The sequence below is a fragment of the Arachis hypogaea genome, chromosome 19, assembly GCF_003086295.3.
Source record: "Arachis hypogaea cultivar Tifrunner chromosome 19, arahy.Tifrunner.gnm2.J5K5, whole genome shotgun sequence".
Taxonomy (NCBI): Eukaryota; Viridiplantae; Streptophyta; class Magnoliopsida; order Fabales; family Fabaceae; genus Arachis; species Arachis hypogaea.
The window spans coordinates 18,040,228-18,062,673 of record NC_092054.1 but is presented as its reverse complement, the minus strand read 5'-3'; the positions used below and the strand labels follow the sequence as shown (position 1 = coordinate 18,062,673).

At 30.4% G+C, this 22,446-nt stretch overlaps 1 protein-coding gene across 2 annotated transcripts; it reads left to right on the top strand.

Annotated features, from left to right (window-relative positions):
- Nucleotides 1–5,315: 5,315 nt before the first annotated feature.
- LOC112780119 (uncharacterized) lies at nucleotides 5,316–12,587 on the top strand. Of its 2 annotated transcripts, XM_025824460.3 has the most exons (11): nucleotides 5,316–5,891; nucleotides 7,205–7,248; nucleotides 7,359–7,494; nucleotides 7,836–7,965; nucleotides 8,598–9,019; nucleotides 9,119–9,187; nucleotides 9,588–9,918; nucleotides 10,110–10,377; nucleotides 10,743–10,835; nucleotides 10,962–11,399; nucleotides 11,974–12,587. In XM_025824460.3, exons 1-11 carry the CDS (start codon nucleotides 5,690–5,692, stop codon nucleotides 12,322–12,324), a joined length of 2,484 nt encoding a protein of 827 aa, XP_025680245.1. In that variant the 5' UTR covers nucleotides 5,316–5,689; the 3' UTR covers nucleotides 12,325–12,587. The 2 variants fall into 2 exon arrangements, with proteins under 2 accessions (XP_025680245.1, XP_025680244.1); XM_025824459.3 differs by having other exon boundaries at nucleotides 5,365–5,891; nucleotides 8,598–9,187.
- Nucleotides 12,588–22,446: the final 9,859 nt, after the last annotated feature.

Genomic DNA, 22,446 nt, shown 5'->3' with positions numbered 1-22,446 from the left:
TAAAAGTTTAAGATCAAAACAAAAAATACATGCAAGAACACTTTGAATGTCAAGATGAACACCAATAACACTTTGAAGATCATGATGAACATCAAGAACATATTTTTGAAAAATTTTTAAGAAAAGAAAGACATGCAAGACACCAAAGTTAGAACTTTTTAATGTTTAGACACTAATAATTAAAAATTACACAAGAAAAACAAGAAAAGACACAAAACAAGAAAAATTAAAGATCAAACAAGGAAAATCATCAAGAACAACTTGAAGATCAAAGAAGAACACAATGCATGAATTTTCAAAAATTTAAGAAAATTAAAAAGATGCAATTGACACCAAACTTAAAATTTGACACTAGACTCAAACAAGAAACACAAAATTTTTGGTTTTTATGGTTTTATTAATTTTTTTTTGTAATTTTTTTCAAAAATTATTTTGGAAGAAGAATTCAAAGAAATTCAAAATTTTTAATAAGAATTCCAGGATTCGTGCAGTGTTAGTCTAAAACTCCGGTCCAACAGATTTAGACATGGCCAATGGCCAGCCAAGCTTCAGCATAGAATTTTAAATGAGAATCCAAAGGCTCATGTAATGTTATTTTAAAGCTCCGATCCAAAAGAATTAGACATGGCCAAATGGTCAGCCAAGCTTTAACATAACACATACAAGCATGTCCTCTCTACAGTGGAAAGTGGAAACCTCAGTCCAAAAGATTAGACATGGCTTAACAGCCAGCCAGGTTCCAACATATCTCATGAAGCTCTAGAATTCATTCTTAAAAATTCTGAAGAATACAATATATACATATATTTTTTTGAATTTTTTGAAAACTAAATATATTATTATTTTTTTTTCGAAAATAAGAATAAAAAGCTTAAACATAAAATAAAATTACCCAATCTAAGCAACAAGATGAACCGTCAGTTGTCCAAACTCGAACAATCTCCGGCAACGGCGCCAAAAACTTGGTGCACGAAATTGTGATTCACACTTTTCACAACTCCGCACAACTAACCAGCAAGTGCACTGGGTCGTCCAAGTAATAAACCTTACATGAGTAAGGGTCGATCCCACGGAGATTGTCGGCTTGAAGCAAGCTATGGTCATCTTGTAAATCTCAGTCAGGCGGATTCAAATGGTTATGAAGTTTTGATAATTAAAAGATAAATAAAATAAAGATAAAATAAAGTTACTTATGTAATTCATTGGTGGGAATTTCAGATAAGCGTTTGGAGATGCTTTGTTGTTTCTGAACCTCTGCTTTCCTACTGTCTTCTTCCAACCATGCGTGCTCCCTTCCATGGCAAGCTGTATGATCCTCTCGGATGAAAAATACCAGGTACGATCTCTGCACGGCTAATCAACTGTCGGATTTCTCGTCTCGGAAGAAAAATACCATGTACAGCTACCGCACGGCTAATCATCTGTCAGTTCTCACTAGCGTCGGAATAGGACCCTTGTCCTTTTGCACACTGTCACTGCACCCAACATTCGCAAGTTTGAAGCTCGTCACAGTCATCCCTTCCCAGATCCTACTCGAAATACCACAGACAAGGTTTAGACTTTTCGGATCTCAGGAATGGCTGCCAATTGGTTCTAGCCTATACCACGAAGATCCTAATCTTACGGACTCGGTCCGTGTATTAGAGACCCAAGAGAATATAATCCGACTGTCGTCCAATGACTACGTTGAACTTAATGTAGACCGCTTGTGGTTGTCAGGCACGCGGATCTTGGCTAAGCGAGTAACGAAGATAGTGGGTGATTGTCACGGGTCACCCCTTCATTATGACTTAACTGAATTAAGTACAAGAGTATATCTTGGAGAAGAAGTAGGCGTGAATTGAAGGAAAAATAATAGTACTTGCATTAATTCATGAAGAACAGCAGAGTTCCGCACCTTAATCTACGCCATTGCCACCTCGTTGTAGGGGAGTTGCTACTGTTGCAAAACCGCCAAACACCCCTCCCCAGCCACCAATCTATATCATTTTCTTCAGCTCCAAGTAGGCTTGATGATCCTAGTTCTTTCTTCTTGATGATTAAATGGCCGTGCATATGCTTAAATCCCTTGCATGAGCCTTAAGCATGAATGCATGTTGTAGATTGTGATGATCAAAACTTGAACAGTGAACACATGCTGATTTTGGTTTAAGAAAGCTTCAAACCAAGTATTTGGCTTGATTAGTTATTAATTGCTCCATGATTGAAGTTGCATGTGACTATGAGTTATCTTTAGTTACATGTTTAAAGTTGCAATTGAAAGAGAAATATCATCTGGCAATATTATCCAGAGAGAAAGAGAAATGAATTAATTTTTAATCAAGATAACATTTTTTTTCAAAGAGTAATTCCAAAAATTAAAAGGATGGTCAGAAACTATGAAAAAGTATTGGAACTTATAGAAAAAAGCATCAAAATTTTTAGAGTGACAAATTCGATCCTAATTGGTTGGAAGCCACTAGAAACTGGCTGGAGGAAACTTAACGTTGATGGCTCGGTCCTCCAAACTTCAAATTCTGGCTTGTGTGACGGCATTCTCAGAGATTCAAACGGCCTGATTATGGCAGGATTCATGATGAATATTGAAAAGGTAACCATTATTAATGCAGAACTATAGACAATCTACACAAGTCTTAAAATTACAATTGATATGGAAATGGAAAAGGTACAGGTAGAGATAAATTCTACATGTGCAGTGAATCTGTTGCAGCATGCATCTACGGACTTGCATGATAGCACCTCCCTCATCTGTGCCATTAAAGAACTCCAAGCCAATTCGGGTGACTTCCGAGTAAACCACGTCTTGAAGGAAGTCAATTTCAGTGCTAACGTTCTAGCCAAGCATGCCCTCAATCTTCCGGGAAGTCTCAACGGATTCGTCTCGCCTCCCCCTTTTTGGTGCCAACCATTGAAATTGATAGGAGACAGATGGTGTTTGTTAGAATTGTGAATGCCTAGTTAGTTTTTGTTTTTGGGCCTCTGGCTCCCTTCTCAATCAAAAAAAAAAAAAAATGCAATTGGAAGAGATATTAAAAATGAGAGATAGGAACTAAGGGACTGGGATTAAATTGAGTTTTTGTATTATATTTGGTGTAAAATGTACAGAATTAAATTATGTCTTAGTGTTTTGTTTGGTTTAAGATAAATATGAAGAGAAAATAAGAATATTTACTAAAATACGCTTAGTTATTAAAAAAATTATTCTTAAAATTTGAGTCTCCATCTCCAGAAATTTTAATCCTTTATGTTCCTACTTTTCTGAAGGTATTGAATGAACTAAAATTTTATGTTTCGAGATCGAAATTTTAGTTTTAGTCTTTAACTATCAAAAACAATACTAAATTCTAGTCTCCTAATCTTACTTTCAGTCTCTTAAAACAAACACTATCTTGATGAAGCTATAGAACAGAAAAACTGGTGCTGATTTTCAATTTTAGTGGTGTCTAAGAATTTTTGTTTTAATCAAGTTTAGACTAATTAGAATTGTGTCAATGACCTCTCTACTTTGATTAATTTTTGAATTTTGTCCAAAAATTTGTATATTTTTTTCAAAAATTTATATATTTAAAAAATGTGTTTTTTTTTTCTGTTTTATGTCTTTTTCTTTCTTTTTTCTTCTCGACAAGAAAAAATAGAAAGGAAAAAAATACAAAAGAACATAAAAAATGCAAATGTGTATGTTTATTTATATTTTTTTTGTTTTTTTAAATAATTAATGCACTATTTTATTTAGTTTCATAAAATTTATATGTTTCTATTATTTAAAATAACATTAATTTCAAATCTTTATTTTTAGAATGAGTTGAAACTTAATTAAAAATATTTATTTACCCAATATTTCTATTATCTTTATATCCAACTAATATCCCAATATATATATATGACAAAAATGTGTTAAAATCTAGAGAAATGCAATTGGGATATTATTTTAAAATGGAAGGAATCCTTTATCATTTGTCATATAGACTAATATAGTCATATCTTTTATGGAAATTTCAATTCATTCTGAGATTTTAATTTTATCCATTTTACTTATAAAAGGATAAATTAAATTTAAATATAGTAAACAATCTAAAGTTTTAGGGAATTAGAAAAACAATAATGCTATATGTGAAATTGTTTTTATAATTAAGTCTAACTAAGTTAGCACAAGTTTAGCAAAAAAAAAAAATACGTAAATGTATCATCATTTTTTTTTTTTGTATTTCTGTAATATAAAAATTTTTGTTGTAGACAACATAAATTTATTGATATAGTATAATATGCACAAAAAATTTTGCACATAATATAAACATATTGATATAATATAGAAATTTTTGTATATAACACGTAAATATTTGCACATACTATAGAAATTTTTGTACATAATACATAAATTTTGTTACGAATATATTTTATTAGTTGAGTGAATCAATGTCTTATGTATGTGGTCTTTTAAAATCTGTACACCAAAATTTATGCGTTATGTACCAAAATTTTTATGCTGTACACAAAAACTTATGTGTTGTGCATATTTTTTAGTTAAGTGTCAATGTTTTGAACATGTGGTCCTTCAAAATTTTTGTACTATATACAAAAATTATGTGCTCCACGATAATGATAATAAAGGAGGACGTGGAAGAAAAAAAGAAAGAGAAGAAATGAATAATAATAACAAGTCAACATGATAGCGACAATGACAATGACAATGATGGTGGCAGCGATGACAACAATGACGTTAAAAAACGAAACATGTAAAAGAAGAAGATGACCAGAATAACAAAAAAAAAAAGAAAAAAAGGAAGAAGAAAAGAAAAAAAAAAAGATAGCAGTGACAAGAAGAAGAAACAGCACCTATGTATGAACAAAAAAAAGTCTACCATAACTTAATTAAAAATTTTGTTTAAAAAACTATTGAACGTCTAATTTTATTGTTAAAAAATATGGATTTTGGAGTATTTAGAATGATTAATAAGATTCTCTAAAATTTTTATTTTAAAACCATTTACAAACTTTCTATTTTTCCCAAAATCTTTCTTAACCAAATTTATAAACAAAATACTCCAAAGATATGTAATTTATAAGAAATAAAAGATTCATTTTTTATTATATAAATTTACAAACAAACTTTTCAAAAAATGTAATTGATAAAAAATAAAATATACAATTTGTTATCATATAAATAAATTAAATATACTATATATATATTAAAATTTAGTTACTAAATATTTGTGTATAATAAATATATTATTTAATTTTTTTTATATATATTTTAGAATAAATATTGGAGTTTAAACTTTAAAAGACAAATAAAAATGAAGGGTAGAATGGTAATTGGAGGAAAACCGCAAGGGTACAGGATGCAGAAAATAAAACTGAGAAATTTCGCTCAAAGTCATTGTCAAACGTTTTCAAAACCCTCAGAGTGGTATGTTGTTGAGTTTGTGTGTGTGAGAGAGTCTCTGTCGCTCGCTGTGCCTCCAAACTCCAAAGCCGCTTTTCTTTTCGAGTTTCCGACTGCGAAGAAGACAAAGAAACAAACACCCAGCGGAACCCTACCCTCTCCCATCTTCTCCTCTTTCTTCTCTCTCTCTCCTCGTGATTTCTTATTCGGTTTCGCATTCGCGTCTTCGAACTCGAAACCCCATTCTTCTTCTTCGTTTTTTCTTTTCCCTCTTCCTTTCGTGTTTCCTGGGGCTGTGAAGAGAGAATGGTAGCTGGTAGTGGGAGTGGTTCTCCGAGGGCTGAGGGTGGAAACGGTAATAACACACAGATACTGTCGGCGAGAGTGCGAAGAACCATTCAATCCATCAAAGAAATCGTTGGGAACCATTCTGATGCTGATATCTATGTCGCTCTCAAGGAAACAAACATGGATCCTAACGATGCTGCTCAGAAATTGCTCAACCAAGGTTTCCTTATATTTATCTCTTTTTTTTTATTTGTTTTTATTCTTTTGGTAGTTATTCATTGGTTTTGGATTAATGAGGTCTTGTTTGCTTTACCTGAATATTTTCATCTGAATGTGTGATTCTGAATTGTCTTTGTTTAGTTAATTCGTATGAATGTCACATTTTGTAGTTTAGGACAGGTTTGGTTCGGTTCTTGTTGATTTTAGGGGGAAAACTAGGGCACTCTTTAATAATTTACAAGTATAAACTTTTTTTTATTGAAAAGTAATAATTTTAAAGTTTTTAATAACATGAAATGCATGAAACACTTCAAATTCTTTCACTTGTGTATTTTAAAAGAGTACCACTTGTTTATGCTATCTTAAAATCCTTTTTCTTTTTTTCTTTAAAAATGATTTCTACCTTTTTTTTAGCAGAAACTAGAAAATAAGCTAATTCAGCGGCACACTGACTTTTCAATATTGGAATGCTGGTATCTGGAGAAAGGAATGATAACTTGATTGTGAGCCTTTGGTGTTTTCTTGATTGTTTACTTCAGTGTACAAGACCAATGTTTCTTTGTTCATGTCGTGGTACTTTCTATTTAGGCTGCGAGGAGCTGATATTGTCAAGGCAGCGTCGACGTCATTGCACCTGTCAAGTATTTTAGCTAGTGAATACTAGGAAAAATGGGCACTTTGTAATTGAAGATTTAGGGATGTTTATAGCATGTGCTTCATAGTGAACATATAGTTTTGAATGCCGTTCCATGCCCCCATTTCTTTCTTCCACTGAACCCAGACCTTCATTGTTGTAAGTTTAGTTTCCTCCTAGATACAATGTCATTAGTTCTGTGCCCTTTGTTTCGAGGATTAAGGATGATCAAAAGAGTAAATTAGTAAATGTGTGATTTATCAGTGGCCATTGCCCAAATAGCAGTTACCTAGGGTAATATTTGATCAGTTGAAAAGAAAATTCTGTGAATCCATAAATGCATAGCTTAATTTTCCATAATTTCTGAACATCATATGGTTTAAATGTAAACATTTTATTATAGTTCATGCTTGATTAATTTACCTAAGTAGTTACTACGTAAATTGTCTCCATTGTGGCGCAGTTCAATATTTAGGTAGTCCGCATCTTGATATATAACCGGTATTCTAGATCATGTTGTCTTGAAGAGTGTGTCCTATTCTAGTTGTGTTGTATGTCGGGATTGCTAATCAGCCTGTTGGTTCTAATTATATTTTGACAACAATTAACTATTGATTTGAAGAAAAGTGAGCAATGAAATGATACTTTCTCTTAGTGTAAATTTTGAATTTGTTATTCAGATCCATTCCATGAGGTGAAGAGAAGGAGAGACCGAAAGAAGGAGGTATTGCATCTTCATATACATTTTCTTTTTCATTAAATCCATGGCAACATATTTAAGAGTATAGGTTTTTTTTTTCTTTGTAATTTATTTACAAGTATATGTTATTGCAGCCTCAAAATGTTGGGAACCCAGTCCCTGTCAACCCACGAAGGAATTCTGAGAATGTTGGTCAAGGAAAGAAATATAATACCCCTTTTGAACATAATAATGTTCGAAGAACAAACTATTCTCGGAATACCTTACCTGGTATGACTTATTTCCTGCCTATTTTGAGATTTAAAGTTGATGCCCTGATTAGCATTTTGTCTTCATTTTGAGGTTTAAGGTCTTCATTTTGTTCTTTGTATAGATATAGATTGTCAATAAAAGCATGAACTCAGTTTTATATTCCAATAATTTTATTAATATTTTTATCATTACTGTTTGTGGTCAATTACAAGATTGAGTTTCACTGCAGATATAACAGAAAAAACCTAGGTTATTATATTTTGACATATGCAAGTCAATTGGGCCGGATGCTTTTTCTTTTATGGTAATTCACATTGTTGTATGTATGAGCTGATCTTAAAGTATTGCTTAATGTTCAGGCATCAGCAGAGAGTTTCGAGTTGTCAGAGACAATAGAGTAAATCACATATATAAAGAAGTAAAGCCTCCTTCAGTGCAATGCTCAACATCTACCAATGAGCAGTCAATTGTGAACACTTCTGAAAAAGGGTATTTTTATTTATTTTTTTAAAATTATCTGGATTAGTGAAAGGGAAACTAGCTTGACTATGCATACCTGGAATCCTCACTCCTTAGTAATCCATAATCGTGCATACACATTACATAAACTCTGGCAAACTGAAAGCTTTTATCGCATGGCTAGGTATGCTGTTGCTACAGATAGGATGTGAAATTGTGAAGTGTTTTTGTAGGCAAGACGAAATTAGAAATGAATTGAATGAGATGTGAGAAAGAACCCTAGTTGTAGGATTTGTGATTTGATTCACTGATACAAATAATCTCAAGTTATCCTCATCGTGTATATAAAGGTGATGATGTAGGGCAGAGATTTAGTTGGCCATAGAGCTGTTGAATGCTTTGACGATCAATGTAGAAATATGTTGATTGAAGGTCCATTTACTACTTAATTGCAAAACTTTGAGGATAATGTTGAGTTGGATGTTGGAAATGGGTTTTGGGGTTGTATGTGTTAATGTTATTTGACTTAATGCAATTGCTGCTTGAAGGCAGACTTGAAAGATATCTTTGTGTCGTTTGAGGAAATATCTGTCAAGGATCACTATTTTGATTTATTTTCAGTGATTATTTTGTACATAATTCGTGTATTGACTTTGTTACAGATCATCAACTGCTTATAGTAATCAAAGGTCATCTGGTGCAAGAAATATATCGCAGGCTCTAAATGGTCCTCCTAATTCACATGGAAGATACTCAAAAGATGCTATTCCAAATGCCAGTGACAGAAAATTTACACCTGCTAAGGAAGGTGCAACATCAAATGTAGCATCACAAGAGCAACCAACAAAGCCCAATAACAACCAGAATTCTACAACTGTGGCATCAACCAGTTCTGCTATTGGGGTTTATTCCTCTTCAACAGATCCAGTTCATGTCCCCTCCCCTGATTCCAGATCATCAGGTGTTGTAGGGGCGATTAGGCGTGAAGTGGGGGTTGTTGGTGGACGTAGACAGGCTTCAGACAACTCAGTCAAACAATCATCCGTTCCTAGTTCTTTTGCTAATACTCTTACTGGAAAAGATGGTACATCTGCAGATTCATTTCATTCAGTTGGTATCATCTCAAAGACTGAACAATTTAGTCAAACTAATATAACTGAACCTTCCTTCACTGGCATGACAGTTAGCAGGCCATCCATGAGCAATCAATATAACGGCCGACCACATCAACAACTTGTGGGACATCAGAGAGGTATATCTCCAAAATAACATTACCAAAATTTGATTTTTGCTGCTGCTTGTTTCTTCTAATTCTGATTTGGTTGTCTTCGTTTCTAAGGCTAATGATTTTGCTTAATGCATAACTTTTGGTGGTTTGATCTTAGTTATGTATGCATTTGTCTCTTGCATTAGGGCATTCAGAAACATTTTATTTCAGTCAGAAGATGCAAGGTTTATGATAGCAATCTATTACTAGGATTTTCTTTGATGTTGTCTTCTAAACCTTAATTTTTTGGACACTTTTCCTCCTACTTTTGCAATCTAATTCAAGTACAGTACTCAATTGACAAAACTATCATCATATTTCTTGAATGTGCTTCCCGCCCCTCCATTTCTAATCCATGTCTAGAAACTTCATGGTTTTTGTGCAGTTACTCAGCATAATAAAGAGTGGAAACCTAAATCAAGCCAGAAGTTGAGTAATAATGGTCCCGGAGTGATTGGAACACCTAAAAAGCTTGCGTCAACTCCAGTGGAAAACTCTAAGGATACGGAATCAGATACTGCAAAGCTGCAAGATAAACTTTCCCAAGTAAATATCAGTGAGAACCAGAATGTGATTATTGCACAGCATATTCGAGTTAGAGACACTGATCGCGCTCTGCTGACCTTTGGTAGCATTGGGACAGAATTTAATTCCTCAAGACATCAACCTAACAATATAGGAGTTGCTGAGAAATCAAATGAGGAATCTACTGCCAGGTTGGTTTTCCTGTTCTGGTCTATTTATTTATTTTGATTGTTCTAACTTAGATCCCCCACTTAGTGGGACAAGGCTTTGTTGTTGTTGTTGTTGTTTGTTCTAACTTAGACCGGTCTCATGTTCACTTTTTTCTTTTCAGTCTTCACTTTCTAAAGAGCTAGTTGTGACATTATTTAACACTTATTGTCAGCTTGACAGTGCCTGCTTCAGAGTTGTCCGCTGACGATGTTCCTGGGAGCAAGCAGGTAGACTTGCAGGAAGACCACATCAGAAATCCTGTATCTGACTCTCCAGCATCTGGTGCTACTGAGCTGCAATTGCATGATAACAGAGAATCCTCAAGTCCTCAGAATCAGGGTCCTTATGGCAGTATTAGGTTGGTTCGTGAAAGTAGTCCTTCTTATGTGCCTGCTGAGTCACAGCATCAGCAAGATTCTCATGATATGCCTGGATTTGCAGTGAGTGATTCCTTTAGTTGCATAATTTGGATGCTCAGTTATTAATGACCTAACATTATATTCCATGGCATTAGATAGAGGTTTTATAGGCATACCGTTTTGAACTAGAAAGCGTCATATTGTGCAAGCTAGATAGGAGGAAGTGCTTTACAACACTTGATTAAATTTTTCAAGGGCAAACATTGATAAAATTCCAATACTTTAGGGAAAATATTTAAATGGCATAGGGTTTGTTGTCTTCTACCACCTGGCTTTTCCCATGACACTTGTTGCTATCTGATGGGTGATAATAATTTCGTAACTATCGTATATGTTATTGCATGTTGTGCTTCGGTACTTCCTTTCTCATAGTTACCTTGAAACAGGCCTATGATCCTCCAACTGGTTACGACATGCCTTATTTCAGACCCACAATAGATGATACTCTCCGAGGGCAGGGTCTACCATCACCTCAAGAGGTATATTAAATCATGATTTAGTAGAGAATTCTAAGCACTATAGTTTTGTTTCTTTTTATTTTAGATTTGGATCTTGCAGTAGCCTCATCTTTAGAATTTCTCTGACATAATCTTCGGGGTGTGCAGGGCTTAAGTTCCCATGTGGCCAACAGTGTTCCCGCTTCCACAGTTTCCATGGTGCAACCTCCTGTGGCACAGATGTATCCACAAGTACATGTTTCACATTTTGCTAATCTTATGCCGTATCGTCAGTTCTTGTCACCAGTCTATGTTCCGCCAATGGCTATGCCTGGATATTCAAGTAATCCTCCCTATCCTCATCCAACAAATGGCAGCAGTTACTTGTTGATGCCTGGAGGTAGTTCCCATCTTAATGCGAACAGCCTTAAATACGGAGTTCAGCAGTTCAAGCCTGTTCCTGCTGGAAGTCCTACTGGGTTTGGAAATTTTGCTAATCCAACCGGGTATGCCATGATGCCTCCTGGTGTGGTTGGGGGTGCAACAGCTTTAGAAGATTCTTCTCGTGTCAAGTACAAAGATAATCTTTATGTTCCAAATCCTCAGGTAATGTTCCAAATACATCCCGTTAGCCCAGTACCGTGCACCTATAATCATCATGATTATTTTAATTCCATTTTGCAATTAAGTGGTGGTTGATTTTAACCTAATTTGTCACATATACCAAGCATGAACCTAACATTAGAGTCTAATTTATGATCTTGAAAAGTTATCACTTGTAAGTAGGTGCTAGAAGGGTTTAACCCTTTTAGGCTCATCTGGAATTCTGTCTCTGAAATATAGAGAGACGTATATTGTCTGTACCCACGAGACAAATTTGCATCTTTGCCAGTCTTGGTTGCCAAATGATTGTGTCTACTAACTAAAGTCTCAGCTATAATCCAGACACGGGCTTTTAATATTATAAGCTGCAAGAAAGCAATTTACACATCACATACTGAATTTTTGGATTTACATGCTTGTGCCAAACCTAATAGGAAGTTCATGCTGTTAAGACATTGATTAGTAAAGCTTCATTCTCGTGTTTCAATGAATATTTCTTAATCTATGACAAGGTCTTTTCATGTGAACTGCAACCTTCTTATGATATTAGTTTCTCATGGTTCATTCCCATTTACAGGCCGAGACATCAGAAATCTGGATACAGAATCCAAGGGAGCTTCCTGGCATGCAATCGGCTCCATACTATAACTTGCCAGGGCAAACACCTCATGGTGCCTATATGCCATCGCACACCGGCCATGCCTCGTTCAATGCTGCAGCAGCAGCAGCAGCTCAATCTTCACACATGCAGTTTCCTGGCATGTATCACGCCTCGCCACAGCCAACTGCAATGGCTAACCCTCATCATTTAGGACCAGCGATGGGAAACAATGTTGGAGTTGGAGTGGCTCCAGCTGCACCTGGACCACAGGTTGGTGCATATCAGCAGCCCCAGTTAGGTCACCTCAATTGGACTACAAATTTCTGAAGGGGAAAACAAGAAACCATGAAATCTAACCCTGTGTGTACAAGGGACTGAAGCAGATATAGGAAAAAAAATGGTAGCTTTTTATTTGTGAAATGAATAACATTTTTTTTCTCTCCAATATGCATTGAGGCATTTAAGTTTTCCATCTCATTTATATGTGGTAAGCTTTGGGAATTATTCTGAGTTTTGACTAATGAAAGTTGAATCTCAGTGATTCCTAAACGCTTTGTTTGAACTAAATGCTTAAAGAAGAATTCACCTAACAGGCTTCTTATTGCCAAGAGAAAGATGAATAAATTTTTATTTGTATCCATGAAAGATGTAAACGCTAACAAATGTATCCATGGAATAAAGAAACTCACTTTGTAACCACGGAAAATGACTTATATGTCCCAAGAGTATCCTAATGTTGGTTACCTACTTGGTCTGTTAGTATCTGAACCAACGTTAGAAAACGTATGGCACATGGAGGTTATCTTTCGTGGTTACAAGGTGAGTTTTTTTATTCTGAGTACATTTGTCAACGTTTATATCTTTTATGGGTACAAATGATAATTTATTTGAAAAAGATACTATGTTGAACAAGGAGCAGAGGTCTAGTATAATTCACACTTGATTGAATCTTATAATTATCTGAAAAGGGTTGATCACTAATTCTGTACTCAAGATTTAATCTGCGACAATAAAATTTTTGAAAGATGTTATCGACAAAATAATCCTTGTATGATTTGAAAATATGAAAAAAAAAATTAATAAATATTATATTTTTTGAGTAACAATTTTTGTATTTAGTAATTGATTTATTTATTTGATCTAAATTTTTGTAGTAATATTTAAAAGGTATAACAAAATTTAGAGTAAAATTTATTCTCTAGATTTTTTTTTTTATTTTTCAAAAAAAAGGTCATTTACAATGACAAAATTATTAAATTTTAAAGATGAATTTTTTTTAATAATGATCACAAAAATTGCATCATAATTTGACTCTAGGGTCGTATTTTAAAATATATATTTTATATCTAATTTTTTTAGTTGCATTTTTAAATCTTTCGGGAGCTTATTTGTCATTAGCATTTTTTGGGAGTTTTTTTTTTAATCAGCGAGGTGAACTTTTGGGTATTATTTTGGTAGTTTATTCTATCGGAAAAATAAGAATCTAGTCAGGGTTTCTAATCTTGGCATTGTGCATTGAGAGGGTTCCTTCACCTCAACCTATATTCTTTCAGGAAGTCGTTGATGTGAATAGATTTAGTCATCGTTGTTGGCTGTTGATATTCTGGGTAACATCTAAATAGGAGTTAAAAAGAGTGTTGCTGCATTACAACGGTTGCTAAAAGTAAGATAAGTATATTAAAGTTTTAGAAGTTGAACCAAATATCAAATCTTTCAAATTACTGGTTTAAAAAGAGGTGAACTGAAATTATTAAATTATAATAAAATACTCGGTATATGAAATTAAAAATAAATATACAAAATATACATAAATAATAAATTATATTATTAAATAAATATATAAATAGTTCATAATTACTTTTTTTTTTTACTAGGCCCATTAAGGGCAGGATAGGGCACAACCCGCCCCGGATCCGACCTGACTCTTAGTTTATCTAGTCGTTGATTTCTTTAATAATAAAAACTCTCTTCAAATGGACTTGGTTAAAAATTGAAACCCACTGAGCACTAACCCATTTTCACATGCATAATTGTGCTTCGATCTACTTTTTTTTGGTTGGTGTGGTTCGAAATTGTCTTAGTCTTTGGGCTTTAGCCCAAAATTGTTTTTGTAGCAAAATCAAACGGTTTTAATCTTTCAACTCTAATGTCATTCGGCAGCAAGTAGCACAGCTTTCTGACTAAGTTGAATCAGTTCAATAGTTAATTCACTAGTTCGCTTAAATAAATGTTAGTAATTCGAATTCTACCTTATACATACAATAATTTATTAGCCAATGACAAACCCTTAATAAAGATTGGATCCGCAGCAAATCAGTCCTTGTCCTGCTGAGTTTCTTTCTTGTCCTGCCCCGGGTTGGAATTTGGAAAATACCATGAAAGAACACCTAGCACAGCCCTCTTTTCAACAGATACAAGATGGGATAATAAACTAAGTAGAAGGTTTAACCAAAGTTTAATTGGATATAATAAAATAATATATTTATAGATAAAATATTATTTTTTAAAAAGTTATTTTATTTTATTATGTTAAACTAATTAGCCCCTAAAAATTTAGATCAGTTCGACTAATTTACCAATTTTTTAATCGGTTTGTTGACACTTAATTTTTACCCCTTTATAGCACCATACATAGCACCCTCTCTTTGCGTGTTTAATTTTTATTTTGTTTACATTATAGTTAAATGTAACATAAGAAGAAAGTGCAAATAAAATAAAGTTGGCATGATAAAATAAAATTGCTTCAATACAGACTGTAAATAACTTTTCAGTTTCTGATTAGTGTACATCATCATGTAGAATTGAAGAACCTTAATCAGCAAGTACGATGTAACATAATCATTTTACTCTTTCTTTCTTTTTTTTTTTTTTTGTTCAGAAGTAACAATAAAGCCTCTGGGTTGTCTTTAATATAAAAGATAGATACTAAAGCTAATAAGTGTATACGTAGGAATCGATGAAACTAGTTGAAAGGCACAGTTCATATCCCAAATGAAACTATTGCATCTTTCAATGGCATCATCCTTATATAGAAAAGTGACAACTCGATCTTTCTAAGCCAATAATTATTCTTCAATGGTTGGACGAGAAACACGCTAGTAGACGAGAAATGTGGCCCTCTTTCAGAAAAGATACGAATTAAATTGCATGCAATTCTATATCCAAGAAAAATATTAAAACAATAAAGACTGCGGATTCTAACCTTCGACAATTTCAATATTAAAACAAGTATTTATGGAGCCAAGGAAAGTCCGTTTAAATGGTAAAATTTTAGAATATATTCTCAAAATATTTGAGTTTGAGTTTTTCATTTCAATAGGCAATATATAAACACTTTGGTAAGTATTTTGTTAGAAATATAATTATTTATGTTATATTTTTCTATCAGTTTAAACTTTTAAAAAAAATAATTTCATGACATAATGAGTTTTATATTCGAAGTATTTAGAGTTTGATTATTGATGAATTCTAAAAATAAAAAAAATAGCATAAAATAAATAAAAAGAAGAAAAAAAAGTATATATAAAAATTAAGAGAGTCCAAAAGAAATTCTTACCTGGAGAAAAATATTAGAGATATAATTATTCATGTTGTCTTCTTCTATTAGTTTAAACATTCGAGAGAAATGATTTTTTGACTTGGTAAATTTTTTTAAGAATCTAAATTGATTGATACACATGTTACATGTTTTAAAAAAGTAAGTAGTATAACACTTTTTAAAAATTAATTTGTTTAATTATGAAGGAGCAAATATAATATTTTTTACTTAATAAGATATATTTATGGATGAGCATTGATACATCATTTTTTATTAAATGAAATAAAAAATGTGTAAAAGCATAAATCTCAATTTCCATCTAATGATTATATTGAATTGAAAAATAAAATAAAATAAATATTAAACAAATACAATAAGATATTAATTAAGATATATAGTACTAATTTTGGGATGTCTGAATGATACTCAACTGCATGTAGATTGATTTAGAAAGAAGTTAATTAAGTCTTGTCCTTTAGAAACTCCATGTGAGGGCTTGATTAGTTATGCAATCATTATCTGAAACTTCATACATTAATTACACACCAGATTTAATTAATTCTTCCCTTCTAATCTTCACATGTTTAGTAGTACTTTTGAAATGAGTGATTGATGCAAGATATATTAATTATGAAAATGCTAGGGAGATAATATCTAAAGTTATTTTATATAATATAATATTTATAATTTTATATATATTATATTTAAAAAATTATAATTATTTTAGCAATAATTAATAAGATAATTTTGGGTTATTTGAGTTGAATTTTTGTTATTTTTTAAACATTATTGATAATAATAATATAGTGAATTATATAGTAAAGATGTAAGTTTACAGATTTTTTTCTTAATAGAATGAAAGAGAAATTAATAAAGGTAGGACCCATATTTTGAATAATAATAAAATAATAAAAAATAACTATAAAAAAAATTATATTCTCTTTCTATACCACTCTAATCTGTACAGTAGAGTGCTCCTAATAATATTATCTGAAAACAGAGGTAAAGCCCTGAAAATAAATGATATAAATTGACATTTGATAAGTCGAATATCATTCTTCCTCTACACCAATAAAAAAGTAGTATCATATTTTTTGTCACTAGAGATTCGATAAAGATACGCTATCTCAATATCATTTTCAAAATTTAAACATACACCGAAGTATTATTAATAAAATCAATCTTTTATCATACCGGTATGGAGGAGCATCATATGATTGAGCAATATTAAGTAATATATATAATAATCGGTAGAAATTCTGAATAATTCAAACTTTAATAAACTGCACATTAGTCATAATTAAGGGCATGGGAGATATATATCTATATCATTTATATAGGAGTGAGTACGGGTCGGTTTGGTTCGGGTTTATGGTAAAATTAGAATCAAATCGATCAAAATATAATTAGTTCGGTTTGGTTCGGATTTATATTTTTTTGTACATGTATCCGAACCAAACCAAACCGATTAAGAACGGATTGGTTCGGTTCGAGTAATTGGGTACCCGATGACTTTGTAATTCATAAAAAAAAAACCAAATTTTTATCTTATAAATTCAACAAGTATAATAAACATGTAATATCAATAGAAATAATCCAAACATGTTAAACACCAAATACATTAAAACCTAAACTCATTAAAATCCAAACATATTAATAATAAATAATCATTGTCTAATAAAAAAGTCATATATATTTTTTATTTTTTTATTTAATTAATATATAATCGGATTCGCGGGTTGGTTCGGGTTCCACACCCCCCAAAACCGATACCCGAATCAATCACCAACAAAAGCTATCGGTTTGGTTCGAGTTAGACCCAATTACCCATTGATTTCAGAACCAATTTAATTAATTCGGTTCGAATTCGGACGGATAATTAGGTACCCACTACCCGTGCTTACCCCTATATATCAAGTGATTAACCATTGGGATAGACAGGTGAAAGAATGAAAGAGCATGACCTTATTTTATATATATATATATAGTTTCTAGATTTGTAAAGCTAATAATAAAGTAATGAGGTGGGAGTGTCATAGTTATTTGATAAATAACTATTATTACAAGTAAAATTTAAAAGAAATTATCTTTTCATGGTTTTATAATTTTTATAAATTCTTTCAGATTATTAATAAGTTGTTATATGCATAAAGAGAAATTCGATTTTTCAAAGCTTGTTTAAGCAAAAGAATGAGTTAACTACTCAACTAACTTAAATTGATTGTGTTATATAAATACTAATTAATAATGAGTATTTTAATAAATTTGTTAACATTTTAAAAATGATAAATTTATATAAAAAATATTTTCTTAATACATTAAACATTGCATATATTTGAAAATGGATCATGAGAAGTAAATTCACAACTCATGAGGATATAATATTTGTCAACAATGATACTAACGAATTTCTTCTTGTTTCACTTAGGGTTTCAAATTGTGGTTGGGTTGGAAATGCTATAGCCATTGCAATTGTCATAATTATTATTATTGATATTGCTGCTTTTGCAATGTATATATATGCATTGTGCTTTGTGATAAATATCAAACATTTTTTTTTATATATTTCCAAAATTACAAGTCGATGATAGTTTGTTTAGACCTTAATATATATGACCTTAATATGTCTTGTTAAGACTTTAATCATTATGTTATTTAATCATATCAGTGAAGCATTGTGTATCAAAACATTATTGATTTTGCATTCCCGTGCTTATCATTTCCTAGTTAATTTAGTTTGAGTTCTATTTGAGAATTAATTTGATCACTTTGTTAATTTAGTTTCATATAGCTAGATTATTATTAGTAAGGAGTTGATGTGAGTTATTAAATGTCATGTGTTATTATAGTAACTTGTGGCATTAGCAATTAATATACCACCATAACACTTAACAGCCGACGCTATTCCCTCTCTATCTGACAATGTCAAGATAAAATTTATTTGTATATATGGGAGATTAATTTGATTTATTTACTGATAAAAATCCAGGAATTAGTTCTAAAATAATTATTTTCAAAATTTAGAAACTAAATTAATTATCGAGTTAAATTAAAATTCAATGATCAAATTAATCTCTATATAAGACAATAATCGATACATATTGCAATTAGAATTTTTAAAATCATATTTTTTTTACTGTTAAGAGATTTGTCCGAGGTATAGCTTGTTGCGGAAGGAGAGATATTATCCTATCTTTTTCACAAATGAGTTATATGCTAAATTCTAAAAAAATCAGATGGGATGGATGCCCGTAAAAGATATGCGCCGACGTTTAAGTCAGTAATAATTTAAAGAAGAAAGTGAGAGTGACTTAAGTGAGTATTAGATTTTCAGATATCTTTTATTTTAATTTAATGTTGTCTTATATAGACTAAATAGAGACTAAACGTTTTGAAACTACAGTTGTAGTGAGAACCACAATGTAATTAATTACCGTGATATTTTTAGCATTTGTTTTGACTATTTCATTAAGTTGTTAGTGATAACGTGTGATGGAGTTATTATACTGTTATAATAAGTATTATACTATTAGTCTATTATCATATTTTTAAATTATGGACTGAAGTATAGATTTCATTAACTAAATTATAAGTAATGAATTAATATTTATTCTTCGAATAATATAGAATAGATCAAATTATAATGATAAGTTATAAATATAACAATTGAATTATGTATTAATTATTTATAAATCATAAAAATTTTTACATTTTTTTAACCGTATCTCCAAACTATAACTAGTAGCGGTCGAATTATAGTAACTAGATCAGTATTAATTAATATTGACCCTCATAACCACGTATATATAATTAAGAAAAGAACAATATAATACTTTTGTAATTAGCAAAGGAGAATCTCCTAGCCCATAATCCACCATCTCCCCACACACGTCTCATGTCTGTGTCTCTCCAAACAATAAAAAGAAACTAAAGCTGCTGCTGCCATCAACAAATAAGCAATCTTCTTGGGATCACCAAAAATTCCTTCACTTTTTCTTTTTTCCATTTTTTCCGTATGAACACAGTCATACATAATCACATAAATACACAACCAAATCCACAATCCGCTTGTATTTTTCTCCTTTTACTTTCTTTTACTAAAGCTGCTGCCTTCACCTCTTTCAATATCCCTCCCGCTTTCACTTTACCTATTTCACTACTATTCCTATTTCAATAGAATCCACCGCAATGTTTTTATTTAGGGTAAAGTATACTTTTTTTTAATTTGATAAAAATTTTAAAAATATTTTTAAGTTTTATTCTGTTTTAATTTTATTTTATAAGTTTTCGATTTGTATTAAATATATATATGACGACTAATTTTTAAAAAAATTTAAGACCAATTCAACAACAATTTCATAAGAACAACCTTTAAAACAAGCAAATTAAGATTTTCATGCATTATTATTAGATTGGTCTTAAATTTTTTAAAAATTTAGCCGTCGATGGTATATTTGATGCAAATCGAAAACTCCTGAGACAAAATTAAAACAAAATAAAACTTAAGGATATTTTTAAAACTTTTGCCAAATTTCAAAGACAAAAAATATACTTTACCGTTTTATTTAATACTTAAAGTTTCGTTTATTTATATCACTATTTTAAAATCAAAACTGAATATATTAATCTTCCATATGTTAAGAATTGGGTAATTCACACCATTAAATTATTTGAGAATCAAAATTACACCAATATCCTAAAATAAATTAGTTTATATGTATGTCTTAAAATAAATTTATGTAAATCAATTCAACTAAATTCGATTTATATTTTTTTAATATAAATAAAATCAATTGGATTTAGTTGGTTCGATTTATTATTCATATAATATATATAGAATTTATTATTTTGATGATGTTATTTCTAGCTTAAACTTAAATTTTTTAGCATAAAATCATCAAAGCATAAGTTTTATATTTAATTTTATAAATTAAATAATAATTTAATTAATATAGTATTTTAATTATTTTTTAAATTACATATTATATAATTATAAATTGTATAACTATCTGTTATTTCTAACTCTAAAAAAAATTTTAAGTTTATTTTAACTCCTATACCATCTTAGAGGGCTATACGTTATATTAATTTTTTAACATCCAAAGTCCTGATAATGATTTTTTAGATGCTAATTAATGAGTCAAATGATGATTTTTAATAAATTATAAAAAATCTTTTAATATTCCGTTTTATATTCATAACTTTATGGAAAAATATAGATTTTTTGAAATTTAAACTAAAACACAAAAATTTGATTTCTATTCTTACTTGTTTTATTTTTTCTAATAGAGGAGTATTTTTTTATTGACATTTTGTTTTAAAATTATTAACTTAAAAATAGTAAATATCAATAATTTATATCAGTACTAAATCAATTTACTATTGATATAGCACATATAGTAAATTGAATACATGCATTAAAAAAGCATAAATCAAATAAAGATAAAATTGAACATGTATATAAACCATTTATTTTAGGACATTTGTATAATATTGATCCCTATTTAATTTGTTTATGTGATTTATCTTTAAAAGTTATTATATTTTACGAATAATTACTCAATTCAATCTCTTTAAGTTTTTCATATGGAACATTTTAGTTTTCTAGATTTTCAAATATATAAAATAGTTCCTAATATTTATCTACATTAGGCAATATAATCCTCTCCAATTTGATCCATTTAATTAATGAAAATGACTATTTCGGATAAATTTTTAAAACTCTTCTTATTAGATTGTTTTGTACTCCACTCTTCAAATTAAATTAAAAAGAAATTGTATTTTCTAATAAAAATAAATATTAAAAATTATTTTATATATTTTTAAAATTTATATGACTAAAATATTTTATTTAAAAAATTTTAAAAACTAATTTGAATAATTATTAATATTTTTTTGAAATCGAATAAGGACCCGTTTGAAAAATTTTAAAAATAATTTTTTTGAACTTTTGACTTATGAAAAGTAGTAGTATTAATGTCTAGTGTAATTTTTAAAATCAAATTGCAGCTTTCTAATAAACTATTTAGGAGCTTATAAAAAAGTTAAAAAAATGACTTCTCTTATAATACTATTACTTTTTATTATATTTTTATAAAATAAATACTTTTAGAACTAAAAATCTAAATACAAAATAACTTATTTATAAATTATTTTTAATATAATTATTTATTATTTAAACTATTTTTTTAAAAAAAATTTAATTATTAAACTGTTTACTCAAACTCAATCTAAGACTACTTGAATGATAATTCTTTTTTGTTTTCGCTTCAAAATTTTAGCATTAATAACATACCTAAAATTTAACATAAGGCAATTATTACACTAATATATAGTTCATCAACTTAGTTATGTGACATTAAATTCTGTATATTAAATGTTATAGAATATGTACATATATTTAATTAAATTAATATCTATAAAATATATAATCCGGACTAAAATTAAAATATAACATATAAAATAAAATTTAAATTTTTAATATTCATTCAAATAAATAAGTAAATTAACCATTCAACCAGGTTGAATTAATTATATATATATATCCTCACGAATCACGATATAACTTCCTTTCTTCAAGATTACTATGGTAGATTAATTTCAAAATTTCCCCTACTCGTCATGAAATATGAAATATTACACTAGCTAGTAGCTACAAAAAAAAAAAAAAAAAAGGCTCCGCTTGCATGAATCATGAAAGTCAAATAAGGCAATTATATATGGCTCCAAAACTTGGTGGTAGCTAGGCACACGTGGTAGTAGAAGACACGTGTCTGAGTTTGAGTGGTTGGCGTTGAATTTCTTGCTACGCGGTAAGGGAGCAACCCTAATTAAAGGCAAGGTCCCCACTCCCCTCCACAGTCCATTCCATTACACACTTAAGTATCTTTCAACCCCCTGAAATAAATATG

Excerpts from the sequence above, each read along its gene's own strand:
- LOC112780119 (XM_025824459.3), top strand. The coding sequence starts at position 5,690 with ATGGTAGCTGGTAGTGGGAGTGGTTCTCCGAGGGCTGAGGGTGGAAAC. Across the intron at positions 7,495-7,835 it reads TTCTCGGAATACCTTACCTG|GCATCAGCAGAGAGTTTCGA; the intron begins GTATGACTTATT and ends CTTAATGTTCAG. Across the intron at positions 10,378-10,742 it reads ATGATATGCCTGGATTTGCA|GCCTATGATCCTCCAACTGG; the intron begins GTGAGTGATTCC and ends ACCTTGAAACAG.